Raw genomic sequence first — 17,053 nt, forward strand, 5'->3', positions numbered from 1 at the left:
ATCAAAACTCCGTGGTACCTGCAGGATTTTGGAGGTGAGGGGCTGTCCCAGGCCATTATCCCTGTTTCTGCTTGGTGGGCTCTGATCTATCAATTTTTATGGATTTTTTTCAAGCCCTACTCAAAGCAAACACAAACCCAAGGCTGATCACAGATTTCTTTGCAGGGAAGGAGATGGAGCTCCAGGGATGCTTTTACAGATAAAAAACACTGGAGAAGGAGGGAGGAATGCACTGAACAGATTAAAAACTCTCCTTTTCTACGAAGAAATGTGGAATGACACCTGGATTTCCCCGGGGACAGCACCACAAGAGGGAGACTCGCTGCTACAGCAGAGCTGGCAGTGTCCTTGGCACTGCCACTGTCCCGATCCACCCCCAGTTTCAGCTCCAAATCCCCGCCTTCCCACCTTTTCCCCCCGTGCCGAGGAGTCCAGAGAGAGTAACAAAATTATTTATTTCATTCCCTCCTCAGGAAAACCTCAGTTCTGTCCAGAAATGGTAAAAAAACCTCTGGAGTTGGCAGGAGCAGCAGATCCAGGTGCTGTGGGAAGGGAAGTCCCAGGAGCTGGGGGAACTGGACCAGTTCCTTTGGTCGGGGAGGGGTGTGAACTTTTGGGGGTCTCTCCCTCTTTTTCAAATATCCTTGATGACCTCCTCAAGCTCCTCTTTTGTGTACATGTGGAATTTCATCCCAGGCTCCACCGTGGCAAGCTGGAAGAGAAGGAACAAGGGGTTAAGTGTGGCTGAGGAAAGCAGGGAGCAGCTGTTCCTTCTTCTGATCTGCCAGACCAGCAGGATCATTCCAGCCCGGAACACGCTCCGTGAGTCCCTAAAATAGCTGCCTGCTGCACAAATAGCTTTGAATTGACTCAGTCTCCTTAGAGGAGCAGCAGAAGGGAATTTTAGTGGGAACAGGCAGGCGCTGCTCCCACTTGATGGGGGAAAAGCCATCAAAACCTCCCAGGAGAGAATTCCTGCCTCTCCAAAGGCTTCTTCTCCCCCAGGAACCAACCAAGGGGACAAATCCTGGCCTGTCTGGGAGCTAAGGGGACTCAGGGTTGGCTCAGGGAAACTGAGGCAGAGATCTCTAAGGAAAACAGGGACAGGGACAACACAGCGTCAGGGCAGACAGCCAAAACATTCCAGAGGCAGCACCAAGGATGAGGGATACTTGAATGAAAAGCCTGGAAGGGAAACATGAGCAAAAATATTCACACCTGGCTCAGGGATGAGAGCCCAAAACAGGGACAGCTGTGTCAGTGGAAATGCCAAGGCTCCAGAGGGAGCTGGGATGCCCCGGAAGGAGCTGGGGTATCCTGTAACAGGCTGGGATGGGGCAGGAGCGGGCTGGGATGGGGCAGGAGCAGGCTGGGATGCTCCTGAACTCACAGGCACTGGGCACATGGTTTGACTCTTCAGGGATCAAAGTGTATGGATGCAACCAATAAGCTGAAGGAAAGCTCTGGAGCATCCCAGCAGATCCCAGAGCTCTTCTGAGGTGACTGTTCACAAGTCTCCCCTTCACCAGCACAAGGGGAAGGAGCAGATCCAGGGGCAGGAAGGTTCCATGAGGTGTTTCCAAGTAGAAACGTCCCTGAGCCTGAGAGCTCCTGCCAGCCCAGGCTTCACCGAGAACTCTCAGACAAGGCGGAGACACTTGGAGATGCCACTTTAGGCCTCTCAAATCATGGAGTGGTTTGGGTTGGAAGGGACCTTAAAACCCATCCAGTCCCACCCCTGCCATGGCAGGGACACCTTCCACTAGCCCAGGTGGCTCCAAGCTCTGTCCAGCCTGGCCATGGACACTGCCAGGGATCCAGGGGCAGCCCCAGCTGCTCTGGGCACCAAACCACCTGTGCAGGGACTGGACTGATCCTGGACCCAACCAGACTCAACAAGACCCAGATTTATGCACCAAAACCAGTTCTAATACTGAAAAAACCTTCATGAACACCCAAAACCAGCACTCAGAGACACCAGTTCCTATGCTTTTCCACACCTCCTCAAACCTGTCCCTCACTTTCTCCCGACAAAAGCTTCCCTCCACCATTCCCTGACAGGCTTCCCAGGGAAGTCATTAATCCAAAAGCATGAAGTCCTTTCAGGCTCCTGACCACCGCCATCCATGGATTTAACTCTTCCACAACCACACCTTCCCTTCTTCTCTTTGTTCCTAGATGGAAAATGCCACAGGAGAGGAGCCAGAGCCAAGAAATGGGAGAGGCACATACTTCTAGGAAGCAAAGAGCTCTTCAGGTGGCAGATTTTCATCCACGGGGTGACTTGAGTCAATAGAAACCTTTTAATCCTCAGCACATTCCTGCTGTCCTCCCCCCAGCACAATTCCACCCCACTCCAGGGCCGTGCCAAGCACAGTTAAGCCCTGTTAAACAGGGACATGACATCAGGATACTGTACACATTCCTCTGCCTGCACTGTACCAGGAAAAAATGTATGGTGAAGGGCTGGAAGAGCACCTGGGAAGGAGATTCCAGCCGCCTGGCATGATTTTGGGACAGAGTATCCAAGTTTCCTTGTGCTGTTGGCCTTCCCCTCCAAAGGAAGTTGGTTAATCCCACCAGGAATGGTCCCCCCAGCAGCAACGTTTCATACAGAAATGGGGCAAACACCTCGAGGCTGTTTGGGAAAAGGTTTCCCAGCACTCAGAGGGAAGGAATGGGAGGAGAGAGCAGCTCAGGAGCTGGAATGCCACACTTTGGAAAGGTCTGGTGTCTCATAACCCACCCAAAATAGAAGCAAACTCTATACGCCAGCCTGACTTCTCATCTCCCAGTTACCCCACCCAATCCAAAGGGTTTGTACCTTTCCCACCCAAAAAGGAGCCTATGGAGCAGGTTTGGGGGGCCCAGCATCTCCAGGTCTGTGGGTACTGCCTGCTCCCGGGGTTCCAGGGGCACAGCCATTCCTGGAGGATCCTGTTGCTCCCACTGTCCAAGGGATTTTTGGCACTGCCCCAGGACTGATATAGCAGCCCAGGAGCTGGGTAATTTTCATTCCTTCTAGTATTACAAGCAGCAAGGCAAAAAAGAATGGCTAGATCCAGGGGAAGAACAAGCCATCTGGGTGGTGTGTTGGGTTCTGCTGACTGGAGGTCAGAGAATCCCTTCTGCTCATCATGGATTAGCTGTGAAAACAGACCAGGCTCTGGACCTCTGGAAAAGCTTTAACTTTTCCAAAATGCCCCAGAGGAGATGACGAAAAGGGCAGGAACATCTGCAGCAGTTGGCTCAGGAAGCCCTGAGCTGCTCCATTCCTTGCTCCAGGGGCAATCCTGACTCCAGGAGGACTCACCTCGATGTTGGTGGCATTTAGTTTCTCCTCCATGACCTGTTTCAGGATGACCAGGGAAGATTTGATGGCTTCCTTTAGCGTCATGGACTGGAAAACAAATGGCTCGTGGATTACATGGTGGAGGCTCAGGACGTGGCCCTGCTCCCTCCCCTCTCCCAAATCCCTTGAGCCGGGCAGCGAACGGAGCAGCTCATCAAGGCAGCTGCAGCATCCCCGGGACACTGGAGCAGGCAGGGCAGGGATATCCACAGGGACAGTGAAATCCTGCCTCTCTGAGATTTAAAAATGGGTAATTTGGGCACATAAATCTGAAGGGATTGGGACAGCAGAGGCTGTTTCTCTTCACCAATTTCCTCCCAAAAAGCCAGATTCCCTCTCAGCAGGAGCCTCCAAGCTGCATTTAATCTGATAAATCCCATGCATCACTAGAGCCAGAGGGATGTGCAGCACAGCTGGGTTCACTCACTTTGCACTTGAAAAAGGGTTGACAATCCAGGGAGTCCAGAGTTTGGGTAATTTGGAGAATTCTAGTGAACAAATGAGTCTTCCCAGCCACCACCACTAATTGTGCTTTCAATTAGGGCTTGGTTTCTTACTGCCCAAAACAAGCAACTCCCTCCTCAGGGGGGAAGAAAATTCCTGTTTAATACCAAACATGACCAGAACTTGCAGCACAAAAGCTGCTCCCTTGCCTGGTGAGGTGAAGGTGCTGGTGTGAGCTCAAGGTGCTTCCAGCTGCATCCACACGGAGCCTGATGCTGACAGCAGCACTTGGAGCTCAGTTTTTATTTATAGAGAACTTCCTGACATGGCCTTAATTACCTCACAGGCAGAAAGCAGCTGCTGGGAGTAGCTCTACTCATCGTAGAGATCCTCAGCACCTACTCACAGGATCCACTGCTAAGGAGTGATCCTGCCCTGAGGATCCTAGCCCAGCCCAGTCCTAAATCCTCACTGGGAAGGGAATTAGGGGGTCCTGGTAGGTGGTGAAGTACCCCAGACCCATGAGATGTGACCCCCAATCCCAAATCCAGCCCTTACCTTGTGGTAAACCTCCTGCAGGGAGCTCTGGGCTCCCTCTGAGGCGGAGCCGATGGCTCTGGCATCGCACTGCACGAATGTTCCCGAGGGATCCATGTGGAACCTGTGGGGACAGGGGGTGACTGCCTGCGCCCCATCCCACCCCAGGGCACCCCAAGGACTCTCTCACCAGCTCCCCAGAGCTCCCTGCACAGCTGGAGCTGGGATTCATCCCCAAGAGCTCCTGGGCTGGCAGCTTACACACTCTGACACTGCCCTCCTTCCTCAGAGAACCATTTTCCTTTGGATTTCCCAGTTTATCCTATTTTTTTTTTTAATAAATCCAGTAAGTTTTCCCTGCTGGAAGGGAGACCTGACTGGGCTGGCTCTGCCAAGCCTTTCCCACTTCCAGTGGGGCCATTTGAAGCCCTGAGTTCAGGTTACAGCTGCTCCAACACCTCCCCAAGGAATGTCACATGGATTATGTTACTGGTGGCTCTGCTGGTCCTTTAGGGAAAGGTAAGAACACACTCAGGACGAGGAGAGCTTTAACGCTTCCCTCCTCCCCAGGAAACCACATTTTTAATAAAGAAAAGCAAGGGTTTGGGGAAGATATGATGTTTTTTCCATGGCAAACAGGCAAGCAGGGCTCTGGAAAGAGTTTAACAGGATTAACAAACGTATCAGGGACATAATGGGATAAACCCTGAGGGTTAGGCTTAAGGAAAATCCCAGAATGGAGTCATTAAAACAGCCTGGGAATTTTGCAGTGGAGGTTTGGTCTTTTCCCTGGATTAAGAGACCAGAACTCACAGCTGGGGTCCCTTCTCATCCACTCCTCCGAAGAGCAGAGCGACACCGAACGGGCGGGACTGCAGGAGAAAGGAGGGAATGGGTCGGACAAGGACAAGGAAGGGGGGTTCCCCAGCACCCCCAGATCCCCCCTGGATCCCACCATGGCTCCTGGATCGGCATCTTCCTCCCCGAACTGCAGGGCCAGGTTAGACACAGCCTGTGTCACACTCTCCACCGTCATCGTCTCGTTGTAGGTGAACCAGTGATTCTGCAGGAAAATCCAAACAAAGATTCCCATTATCCCCATGGTCCCAAAATATGACGCTCCTGCGTGGCTGAGGTGGAGTGATGCCCTGTGTGGACACAAGGATAACTTCCCTATGGAACTCTGGGCACAGCCAGTTCTCCCATGGAAGCATCAGGCAGAGTGGGATGTACAAAAATCCACAGAAAATTTTGGGATACCAAGGCCTTGGGATGCCAACAGGGAAATGCAAGGCTGAAGGGTTTCATCCCAGTATCTCTTTTGGAAGTCATGTGTTATCCAGCTCTCCAGAAGGTGGAAAGTGCTGATATGCAGGAGAAAACCCCAAGAAAATCCTTTGCTGTAGCACAGATTTGTTCCTGGGACCTCCAAGCACCTGAGGCATCCAGGAAACTTAAGGGGATAAAAATAAAACCAATACATCCAGTATTTTGCCAAAACAGTCAGACAGCCCCTCTGCTCCCAGCAAAGCCTCCAGCTTCTCACCAGCTTCTTTGATGGAATGATCTTCCCTTTCCCAGCACTTTCAAGGAATTCCTGGGATTTGTGCTGCTAATTTAAGAACAGAGATGTCGGATCTTACCTGAGTCTCCACTCTGGCCTTGTCAATTAAAGTCTTTGCATCAGCTATTAGGCCACTCATGGCACACCCTGGAATGGGAAAGGGGAAACAGGGGTCATTCCACCCATTCTTTGGGATGTGTTTCCCCCCAGACTGCCCAAAGCCCACGTAAAACACAAAGGGCTGCAGGGAGAAGCTGGTCCCTGAGTGGGAACGTGGGAAAGGGATTTGTCCCTTGTTTCCCGTGGGAAAGGGAAAGGTGAGGCCACACCTGGAACCCTGGGGTCAGTTTTGGGTTTCTCATGACAAGAAGGACATTGAGGGGCTGGAGTGTATCCAGAGAGGGGAACAGAGCTGGGGAAGGGTCTGGAGCACCAGGAGCTGCTGAGGGAGCTGGGAAAGGGGCTCAGCCTGGAGCAAAGGAGGCTCAGGGGGACCTTGTGGCTCTGCACAAGTCCCTGACAGGAGGGGGCAGCCGGGGGGGTCGGGCTCTGCTGCCAGGGAACAGGGACAGGAGGAGAGGGAACGGCCTCAGGCTGGGCCAGGGGAGGCTCAGGGTGGACATTAGGTAATTTTTTTTTCACGGAAAGGGTGCTCAGGCCCTGGCACAGGCTGCCCCTGTGAGCAGTGGTGGAGTCCCCATCCCTGGAAGGGTTCAGAAAGTGTCTGGATGTGGCACCTGGGGACACGGATTAGCGGTGGCCTTGGTATGGTTGGACTCAGTGATCTCAGAGAGCTTTTCCAACCTCAAGGATTCCATGGAATTGAAACAGATTTGCTCCACAACCTGCTGGGAAGGGGCCCTGGCTACCCCACAGCCAGCAGATGCAGCAGGAGCCCCCAGCACAGACTCCACTCTCGGAAGAGGGGGCTGCACCGCAAGCCCCCAGGAAGAGGAAATAATCAGACTCTTGGAGCTCTTCCCATGCCCATGGAACAGCAGCATGGGGATTTTGGAGGTTTCCTGCCTTTCAAGGCGATGTATTTGGTCATGAGCCCATCGTGAGCCCCTCAGGGCGTGGGTGGCTCCAGGTTGATCCTGGAGAAACTGGCCCCGAGTCAAGCCCACCATAATTCCCCACCCTCCCAGAGCTAAATTTGGGATGAGCTTTCATGAGGGAGGTCACTGAGGCAGGGGGCAGTGCTTCAGCTGCCTCTTTCTGGTTCCTGCAGCTACGTTCTGCTGGCTCAGAGCCTGGAAAACCAGTGACCAGGAGCTGGTGTGCACTGGGAGGGATGAGCATTCCTGCTCCAGGCAGAACTGCCTGCAGGGACAACTCATCCCAAAACACAACTTCCCGAATTCCCACGGCACAGACCCTTATCATAAATAATTCACAGTTTTAAGGGTGCTCCCAGAGCTGACCCAGAGGGACCCCCAAGGCCAAATCCCTTCTCTGTACCAATGTGGGAGTCAATCTCCACGATCTTCTCGATGCTGCTGGGCTCCATGAGGGGAGATGTGATCCTCTTCTCCACAGCCAGGCAAACTCCCTCTGAGGTCTGGATCCCAATGGCTGTGGAGCCAAGCTGGAAAACACCACCACAGGCTCCAGCTCAATGGTAATTCTGACTTATCTCCAGGTGTGTTGGTTTGGATTCAATTGCATCACCCACACACAAACCCACTCTGGCTTTGCATGGTGGATTTGAAAGCTTATTCCTTGAAGGAGGGAATGGGGAAGGTGAAATCCATGTGATTCCCATGAGAACCCAGTGGGGCTGCTGCACATCCTTCATCTTTCAAGCAACAGCAGTTTGTGGAGCCTGGTGAGTGTAAAAGGCCCTGGGAATTCTCCTCTGCCAGAGGGAAAGAAGAGTTTAAAGGGCGAGAGGATTTCCCACGTCAGTACAAATCCTGCTGCACCTCGGGCTTGGGCACTTGGCTTTCCATAAGCTCCTGTTCTCCCCAGAGTCCCAGGCAGTCAGTTCCACCCACATCCACGGCCACAAGCAAAGGGACAGATCTCAGGGGCTCCTGGCAGCCCTTGTCTGGATCCTGCCATGATCCTGCCTTGATCCCACCCATTCCTTCCTGGATCCCACCTTGATCCCATCAGCCCCTGCCTTGATCCCACCTCAATTGCACCAACTCTCACCTTGATCCCACAAATCCCTGCCTTGAAGAGCCCCTACTTTGATCCCACTTTGATCCCACCAACCCTTACCTTGATCCTATTTAATCCCACCAAGCCCCACATTGGTCCCCACCCTAATCCCGCCAGCTCCTAAACTCGATCCTTGATCCCACCAACAATTACCCTCATCCCGCTTTGATCCCACCAGCCCCTGTCTTGATCCCACCTTGCTCCCAGCACTCGCAGCTTTTCCCCACCATGGAACTTCCTGGCATGATCAGCTGCAGTGTGCAGTGCTAACAGCTCCCAACATCCACTTCAAGACACAGGCTTTAGTTCTGACCCCAAGATTCCCTGGAAAGCTGCACCTACAGCCACAGGTCTTGGCAGGAGATCTGTTTTAATTTATGAAGCCAGCATGGTCACCAACATCCTCCTGGGAGCTTTAATTCCCTAGTCCTTGATAATTTTAATACTTTTTCTGTTACATTATTACTTTATTCCTCTTTTCAGTGCTCCAAAGAGCTAAAGCAACACAGAAAAGATGAAGCCAGGACCCTTCTCCACAATCCAAACACCTCAGAGCTTTTTCCCTTCATAACTTGACTTGCTTCTTCCAAATTTAAGCCATTACCAATCAACCCACACTCTATAAATACAACAAACAGGAATATTTATCAATTAAGGACATTTATCAGTTAAGGATATTTTAATCCCCATTTACCAATTAAGGATACTTAAACCCCATTTGGCCCTGCAAAGGTGGGTTTGCTCATAACAATCTTCGCATTTTAAATCCACCCAAGAAGCCTTTTAGGTTTGATTTGGGGGAAAACAGCTTCGGATTGGGTTTGGTTTGGGGATAAATCACTTGGTAGGACAGGGGATGGAACATTCCACTGAATTTTGGGGAAAATCAATGGGTTTTGGTTCTTAGCGACCAATAAAAGATCAGAGCTGTGGGATGTTTGGCTGGAGGAAACAGGCACAGCCTGGATCAGTCCTGACCAACCCATACTTGGGGTTTGAAGGAGCCCTAAATGACACAGTTTGGAAACGTTTTAACGTACCTTTATGGCCTCGATGGCATATTCCACCTGGAAGAGCCTCCCCTCTGGAGAGAACGTGTTCACACCCCTGCAAGGACAACACAGAGTGAGAGGGGCAGGAAACCAAAGGAATGCAAATCCTGGGCACAGGTAGCACAGGTGGGGCAGGGGGATGTGTCCCCCTCAGCACTGAACACCCACAGGGGCTGGATTCGGGATGTTCATGGAAAGGAAAATCCAGCAGGTCAAGGGACGGGTGAGAAGCAGGTGGGGTGTCACAGCACACTCTGGGTGCTGGAAGCCTTTGGAATCCAGAGGGTGCACCACGAGCCAGAAAGGTTTTGTTTCACCATAGAATCATGGAATCCTCGAGGTTGGAGAAGTCCCTTGAGATCGTCGAGTCCAACCGTTCCCCCAGCACGGCCAAGGCCAGCACTAACCCATGTCCCCAAGTGCCACATCCACGTGCTTTTTTGAGCCTTTCCAGGGATGAGGACTCCACCTCTGCCCTGAGCAGCCTGTGTCAGGGCTGGATAGCCCTTTCCATGAAAAAAAAAAATCCCAATATCCAAACTAAACATCCGTGACCCAGCCTGAGGCCGTTCCCTCTCCTCCTGTCCCTGTTCCCTGCCAGCAGAGCCCGACCCCCCCGGCTGCCCCCTCCTGTCAGGGACTTGTGCAGAGCCACAAGGTCCCCCCTGAGCCTCCTTTGCTCCAGCCTGAGCCCCTTTCCCAGCTCCCTCAGCGGCTCCTGGCGATCTAGACTCACGATTCCGCAGCTCGGTTGCTCCTCACCGGACACGCTCCTTCCCCTGGATACCCCATCCCGCCTCATCCCCGCACACCAAACAAGGGCTCCCGAGCGCCCGCCGCCCTCGGATCCGTCCTATCCTGGCAGCCCCCGGTCCCGTGGCAGGGCCCAGCAACGCTGCGGGCTCGTGGCAGCTCCCGGTGCGATCCCAGTGCGGGAGGCGCCGGTCGGGGTGCCCCAGACCGGCCGGGCCGCGCCGGGCGCAGGCCCGTGACTCAGCCGCGGGCGCGGGCGGGCACTCACCGGTCGTACTCGGAGCGTGTGAGGAACATGGCGACGGCGGGGCCGGGTGGCTCCGGGGATCCCGGGGACTCCGGAGGTACCGGGGGGGTTCGGGGGTTCCAGAGGCACCCGGAGCGCCGCGGCCTCACCGGGGGCTGCAATGCCGCTTCCGGCCCCGAGCACCACTTCCGCCCGCGCCGCCCGCCCATTGGGCAGCGGCCATGCGATCTGACCAATAGGAGGGCGGGGAGGGCGGGATCAGTGCACAGGAGAGGGACGGGGATTGGCGGGAGCAGGGGATGGGCGGGGCCGTGGATCGGGGCGCGGCCAAGGCACGAGGGGCGTGGCCGGAGCATGAGGGGCGCGGCCATAACACCGGGGAGTCCGAGGGACAGGGGGCGCGGTCTGGGCAGGGGGCGGGGCATAGCGCCGGGGGGCGGGGCCAGAGCGGGATGGGGCGGGCGCGCTGAGGGGCGCGGTGACGGAGGGGGCGTGGCTTGGGTGCGGGGGGCGGGGCCAGAGCAGGAGGGGGCGGGGCCTGAGGGCGGGCACGGCGCGGTGCCGGGAGGGGCTCCGAGGAATGGGGTCTCGGGAAGGGGTACCGGGAAGGGGGTACCGGGAAGGAGTCCCGGAAAGGGGGTACTAGGAAGAGGTACCGGGAAGGGGTACCGACGCGGTACCAGGGAGGGGATACCGGGCAGGGGGCACCGGGAAGAAGCTACGGGAGGCAGTGTCGGGAAGGGGCTACGGGACGGGATGCAGGGAAAGGAATACCGGGAGGGGGTATATGGCTCTGGAGCCTCGGGGCCCTACGGGCACCCCAGCGCTCAGGACACGGTGCGACGCCGTCAGGCTCCTTGCCGGCCCCGTTACCGGCCCCCGGCGGGCTTCTCGCCTCGTTCCAGCGCTCCCGACTAACGGGGGATCTGAGGGGCCGGCGGACGGGCCGCCCCCCCGGGGGGCGCTGCGCGGGCCGGAGGGCCTGGGGGCGGACCGGGGCGGGGGGCTGTCCCGGGGGGGCCCGGGGCCGGCCCAGGGGCGCTGCCGGGGGCGGGGCGGTGCTGCCCGCCCTGGGGGCGGTGGGGTGCCCGGTGGCGGCTCCGCCAGCGGAGCCGTCCCAGCGGGCGGCGGAGGCAGCACCGACCGCCCCCGGCCCGGCCATGTCGGAGCCCGGCGCCCCCGCGGCCGGTGATAAAGCGCCCCGGCTCCAGGTAGGGCTCCGGTGCGTCCCCCCCTCCCGGTGACCGCGGCGGGCTCCCGGTGCAGCCCCTTGGTGTCCCGGCACAGTTGCCCGGGCCAATCCCCGGTGTCCCCCTCGTGTCCCGGGGCCGATCCCCGGAGGAGTCCATGGTGTTCCAGCGCCGACCTCCGGAGAAGCCCACAGTGTCCCGTTGCAGCCGCCCGGTGCGACCTCCGGTGCAGCCTCCCAGTGTGGCGGTGCAGCCCTCCGCTGTTCTGGTGCCGTGGCCGATGCCGTTCCTCGGTCCCCCAGGGCAGTGCCCTGCCCGGGGCAATCCCGTTGCAGCTCCCCCGTTTCCCCGGGGCAGCCCCTCCGTCCCCCGGTGCGGCCCCTCCGGTACCCCGGGGCAGCCCCCGGTGCAGTCCTCCCGGTTTCCCGGAGTGGACTCCCCTCCACCGAGGTTACCCCCAGCCCGGACCAGGCCCCATTGCAGCCCCCTTATCCCCCATTGCAGCCCCCAGCCCGGGCCAGTCCCGTTATGGCCACCTGGGGTAGCCCACGGTGCAGCCCCCCCGTGCCCCGGGTAGCCTTCCGCTCCCCCGGTGCAGCCCCCCCGGTTCCCTGGAGCGGTCCCCGGGGCAAGTCCCGGTGCCGTCCCGGTGCTTCCTGGCTCCCGTCACTCTCTCCTGCAGGACCGTGTCCTGCGTGGGCTGCACTGGGGCCGCCTCCAGGAGCCCCTGGGCTTCATCAAGGTGCTGGAATGGGTGAGTGACCCCCAGGGTGTCCCCCTACCCCCGGCCGGATCCCGGGACCCCCCGTCACAGCCCCCTCCCCAGCACTGCTGGGTGCTGCTCCCCAGCGACCTGGGTCCCCCCACATTTGGGGTTTGCTTTCCTGAAGCCCCCCCAGAACGAAGGAATCCCAGAGCCCCCCCTGCCCCTCTGGAGCTTCCTGCACCCCATCAGCACCGGGAGTGGAGAACTCATTTTGGGGGCTCCGGGAGAGGAGGGGAGCAGGGCCACACGGACCCCTGGGTTCAGACCACGAGCCCCTCCCCGGCCCTCCCCGGTGACCTTGAGCAGGTGGCTCTGCTGGGCCGTGCCAAAGGGGACAGTGACATCGGGGTGTCAGCTCCCCGCCATTCCCACGGGCTCAGGGGGCACTGGGTGGGTGGGTGGGTGGGTGGGTGGCGAGAGGGACTGAGGGTCAGTGAGCCCCAAGAAGGGGGACCCTGTGGACAGGGGGGGAGCCAAGCGCCCGCGGCTCTGTCCTGTCCTGGCCATGCCATGAATGGCTCCCTGTGAGATTGGATTTCAGGGTGGCATTTCTGCAGCTTGGCCTTGCCAGGGCTGGGGGGCTCCTAAGGGAAACTGAGGCACCGGGGGAGACTCAGCCTTCTTTGGGCATCTCCTACCTGGAGGAGCCAGATTGAGGGGCTTTCCCCCAATCCTACAACTCTTTGGTTTGCATAATCCCACTCACAGAGGCTCTGGGCTCCCCCTGCCATTGAGGTCATCATATGGGATCAGACCCCATGTGCAAAGACACCCCAGAAACAAAAACGAGGGGGAAATCCCTGGAGGATCCACCAACACTCCTGCTTAAACCCTTGGTGCCACACATGGGGCTGCCCATCCAGCGTCAGGCCTGGTGGCTTAGATTCCCCATTTCACCCGGGAAGCTGGGAGCTCAGCCAGGAGGAGTTGCGGGAAAACACTTTGAGAATGGTGTTTTCCCGGCACCCTCATCCAAGAGATGAGGCAGCGTGACTCTAAGGGCAAGGGAGGGCGGTGCTGGCTCCTGGGGAGGGGACAGCTCCGGGGGTGCCACCGTGGGGATGCTCCCAGCTGTCTGGAAACCCACTCTGGCACTCAGTACCCTGCCCAAAATTAAGGGGGGGGGGTCGAGGTGGGTTTGGCCTTGGTGTCCTCACCCCCCCAAACATGACCTCCATCCTCAAATCCCGGTGCCAGTAGAAACCCAGTAGAATCCCAACAGCCGGGGGGTGGCAGCTTGCCCATTACTCAGTGCTGGGGGTACAACCCACTCCCCAGGGATGAAAGGGGTCCCCCCAGGGCCTCAAACCCCCCAGACCCATTGCCCTCTCCTGTAGCTCTTTGCCATCTTCGCCTTCGGCTCCTGCGGCTCCTTCAGCGGCGAGACCGGAGCCACAGTGAAGTGTGACGGCAGCGGGATGACAGTCATCAACATCCAGTTCGGGTACCCCTTCAGGTGAGGGGGTGCTGAGCCCTGACACCCCCTCAGGACTGCCCCCAGGAAATCTGGGGCGTGCTGGGTTGGGTTAGACTCCCTTCCTGCTGGCAGGACCTCCATGGGCCCACAGCCATGGTCTCTGCGGTGCCATCTTCGGCTGGGGACCATCCACACCCTGACACCGTGGGACATCCCCCGGCTTCAGTTCCTGATGTGTTCCAGGGGGATCCTTGTTAATCACAGAAGACCGGGCTGGGGAAGGAGGGGAATTGTCATTAATCAGGGAAGACCAGGGGAATCCTGATTTATCTGGGAAGGCGATGATGGAGCTGGGCCAGATGAGAGCCGTGGTTCTAACCCCTTTCCTCTGCCACGGGCCCCATGCCAGGGCACTAGACCCTGGAAAAGGATCCAGGTTATGGAAGTGGATTGGTGCCCTCCATCCCAGGGGCCCACCCCAGCCTGCTTATTCTAGCCACCCCCATCAAACCTTCCATTCCCAAGGGACCACCCCAGCCCTTTTTCCATCCATCTCCGCCATTCCAGGGGACCACTGCAACCTGATTATTCCAGCCATCCCTGTCATCACCTCCATTCCCAGGGGACCAACCCTGCATGGTTATTCCACCTACCCCCACCATCCTCTCCATTCCCAGCCCCCTGACATCCCCCTCCCTCTATCCCAGGTTATACCAGATTCCCTTTGGGATGCCGAATTGTGAGGATGAAGCAGAAGCCCACATCCTGTACCTTGTTGGGGATTTCTCTGCTCCCGCCGAGTTTTTTGTGACCCTGGGGGTCTTCTCCTTCCTCTACTCCATGGCGGCTCTTGTGCTCTACCTCCGCTTCCATTCCCTGTACACCGAAAACACGAAGCTCCCCTTCATAGTAAGGCAGGCTCATCCCTCGGGACACGTGGAGCCAGTGCCATGCCAGGATGGCAGCTGATCCCGGTCTCTCATCCTGGCAGGATTTCTGTGTCACCATCTGCTTTGCCTTCTTCTGGTTGGTGGCAGCGGCAGCGTGGGGCAAGGGGCTGAGCGACGTGAAGGCAGCCACGCGCCCCTCCACCCTCATCTCTGCCATGGGGGTCTGCCAGGGCGATGAGGTGCTCTGCAGCGCCGGCACCACGCCGGCCTTTGGGCTGGCCAACATCTCCGTGGTGAGGGCCACACGGGCACACACATGGGCACACGTGGCCAAATACGCGGAATTGTTTCCTTGGGAGCACAGTTGATGGGGTTCAAGCGGAGCTGAGCCTTCACACACACGTGCAGCCCACAGGCTGCAAACGGGTGCGTGTGAGGGCACAGCAGTGCACACGCGTGTTCACGGGACAGCACGCACGGACGCGTGAGCACACCGTGCACGCACAGCGCACACACACAGGTGCACACAGGTGTGTGCTCACACACACACACACACACACGTCCTTGTGTGCACACACACGTGCCAGACTCCTGAGCTCGGCCAGGAGAGGGCAGTGGGAATGTGGACACACACATGAAAATGTTGGCACACTCATGGAAATGTGGGTGGAAACATTCCACAGCCACCTGCTTTGGTCCCACGGGATGTGGGATCCACCCTGCATCCCCCCCCCCCCCCAGCCATCAGGGACTCCCAGGATGGGGTGGGTGGTGGTGGTGCAGTCCCTGGCATTGGTGTTTGGGATGTGTGGGGTCCGTGATGTGGATGGGGGCACAGAGCATGTGGGGTGCATGAGGTATATGGGGTTTATGGGGTGCGTGGGGTGAACTGGGGTGCATGAGGTGCATCTGGCATGTGGGATGCACGGTACCCTGCATACAGGGTCCATGGGTAGCACAGGGTGCATGGCACATGTGGGGCACATGGGGTGCATAAGGTGCCTGGGGTGCATGGAGCACATGGGGTGTATGAAGAGTATGGGGTGCGTGGGGCACATGGGGTGCATGGAGCATGTGGATTACATGGGGTACATGGGGTGCACAGGACATGGGTTACACACGCATAACATGGGGCACACGGGGTGCATGAGGTGCCTGGAGCACAGTGCACGGGATGTATGGGATGTGTGGGGTGTATGGGATACACAGGGCACACACGATGCACAGGGTACAGGGGGTGTAGGGAATGTATGGAGTGCATGGCATCCATGGGCTCTATGGGGTACATAGGGCACACACGATGCACAGGGTACAGGGGGTGTAGGGAATGTATGGAGTGCATGGCATCCATGGGCTCTATGGGGTACATAGGGCACACACGATGCACAGGGTACAGGGGGTGTAGGGAATGTATGGAGTGCATGGCATCCATGGGCTCTATGGGGTACATAGGGCACACATGATGCACAGGGTACAGGGGGTGTAGGGAATGTATGGAGTGCATGGCATCCATGGGCTCTATGGGGTACATAGGGCACACACGATGCACAGGGTACAGGGGGTGTAGGGAATGTATGGAGTGCATGGCATCCATGGGCTCTATGGGGTGCATAGGGCACACACGATGCACAGGGTACAGGGGGTGTAGGGAATGTATGGAGTGCATGGCATCCATGGGCTCTATGGGGTGCATAGGGCACACACGATGCACAGGGTACAGGGGGTGTAGGGAATGTATGGAGTGCATGGCATCCATGGGCTCTATGGGGTGCATAGGGCACACACGATGCACAGGGGTACAGGGGATGTAGGGAATGTATGGAGTGCATGGCATCCATGGGCTCTATGGGGTACATAGGGCACACACGATGCACAGGGTACAGGGGGTGTAGGGAATGTATGGAGTGCATGGCATCCATGGGCTCTATGGGGTACATAGGGCACACACGATGCACAGGGTACAGGGGGTGTAGGGAATGTATGGAGTGCATGGCATCCATGGCTCTATGGGGTGCATAGGGCACACACGATGCACAGGGGTACAGGGGGTGCTTGAAGCTCATGGGGTGCAAAAGGTGTGTGGGGTGCTGGCGCTGTGCTCCCCCGAGGATGCCCCGTGGGACCTTCTCCCTGTCTTCTCCCCTCTCCCCTTTCCTCTCCTGCAGCTCTTTGGGTTCCTCAACTTCCTGCTGTGGGCCGGGAACTGCTGGTTCGTGCTGCGGGAGACGCCGTGGCTGCGACCGCCCGCGCCCCGCGACAGCGCGGCCGAGCAAGGCGCCATCGACAAGCAGTGACCGCGGGCCCCGAGCCGGCCCGGGGATCCCCCCCGGCCCCCGGCACCTCGCGCCGGCCGCCAGCCCGGGGACGGGGTGTCGCTGTCCCCGGGGTTGGAGCCGCCGGGGGTTCGGATGCTGAAGGGGGACACGGAACCCCGGGGGTCCCGCTTGTTGTCGGGGGCTCTGTGTGTCACCCCGGGGATCCAGGTCTGTGTGGGGGCGCATAAAGTCCTGGGTACCAGCTCTGGATTTGGGCTCCTGGTGTCTGCCTCGGGATGGAGGTGCGCACATCCCTGGGTGTCCTGGTCCATATAGGGATAAACTGGTCCCCATCGCTGGTGTAGGGATAACTGTGGACCTCAGATCAGTATTGGGCTGATGGGGGAGGTCCCAGACAGG

General features: G+C 57.9%; 2 protein-coding genes across 2 annotated transcripts; one reads left to right on the forward strand and one right to left on the reverse strand.

Annotated features, from left to right (window-relative positions):
- Nucleotides 1-436: 436 nt before the first annotated feature.
- PSMA5 (proteasome 20S subunit alpha 5) lies at nt 437-10,323 on the reverse strand. The gene is made up of 9 exons (XM_032133353.1): nt 10,137-10,323; nt 9,104-9,170; nt 7,359-7,485; nt 5,977-6,044; nt 5,289-5,396; nt 5,147-5,205; nt 4,355-4,457; nt 3,314-3,400; nt 437-712 (listed from the first exon to the last, which is right to left on the reverse strand). Exons 1-9 carry the CDS (start codon nt 10,163-10,165, stop codon nt 635-637), a joined length of 726 nt encoding a protein of 241 aa, XP_031989244.1. The 5' UTR covers nt 10,166-10,323; the 3' UTR covers nt 437-634.
- An 882-nt stretch (nt 10,324-11,205) lies between these two features.
- Nucleotides 11,206-16,903, forward strand: SYPL2 (synaptophysin like 2). Its single transcript, XM_032133459.1, has 6 exons — nt 11,206-11,326; nt 11,988-12,059; nt 13,409-13,527; nt 14,196-14,397; nt 14,480-14,671; nt 16,544-16,903. The coding sequence occupies exons 1-6, from the start codon at nt 11,276-11,278 to the stop codon at nt 16,670-16,672; spliced, it is 765 nt and encodes a 254-aa protein (XP_031989350.1). The 5' UTR covers nt 11,206-11,275; the 3' UTR covers nt 16,673-16,903.
- Nucleotides 16,904-17,053: the final 150 nt, after the last annotated feature.

The sequence above is a fragment of the Corvus moneduloides genome, chromosome 24 (assembly GCF_009650955.1).
Source record: "Corvus moneduloides isolate bCorMon1 chromosome 24, bCorMon1.pri, whole genome shotgun sequence".
NCBI classification, from domain to species: domain Eukaryota; kingdom Metazoa; phylum Chordata; class Aves; order Passeriformes; family Corvidae; genus Corvus; species Corvus moneduloides.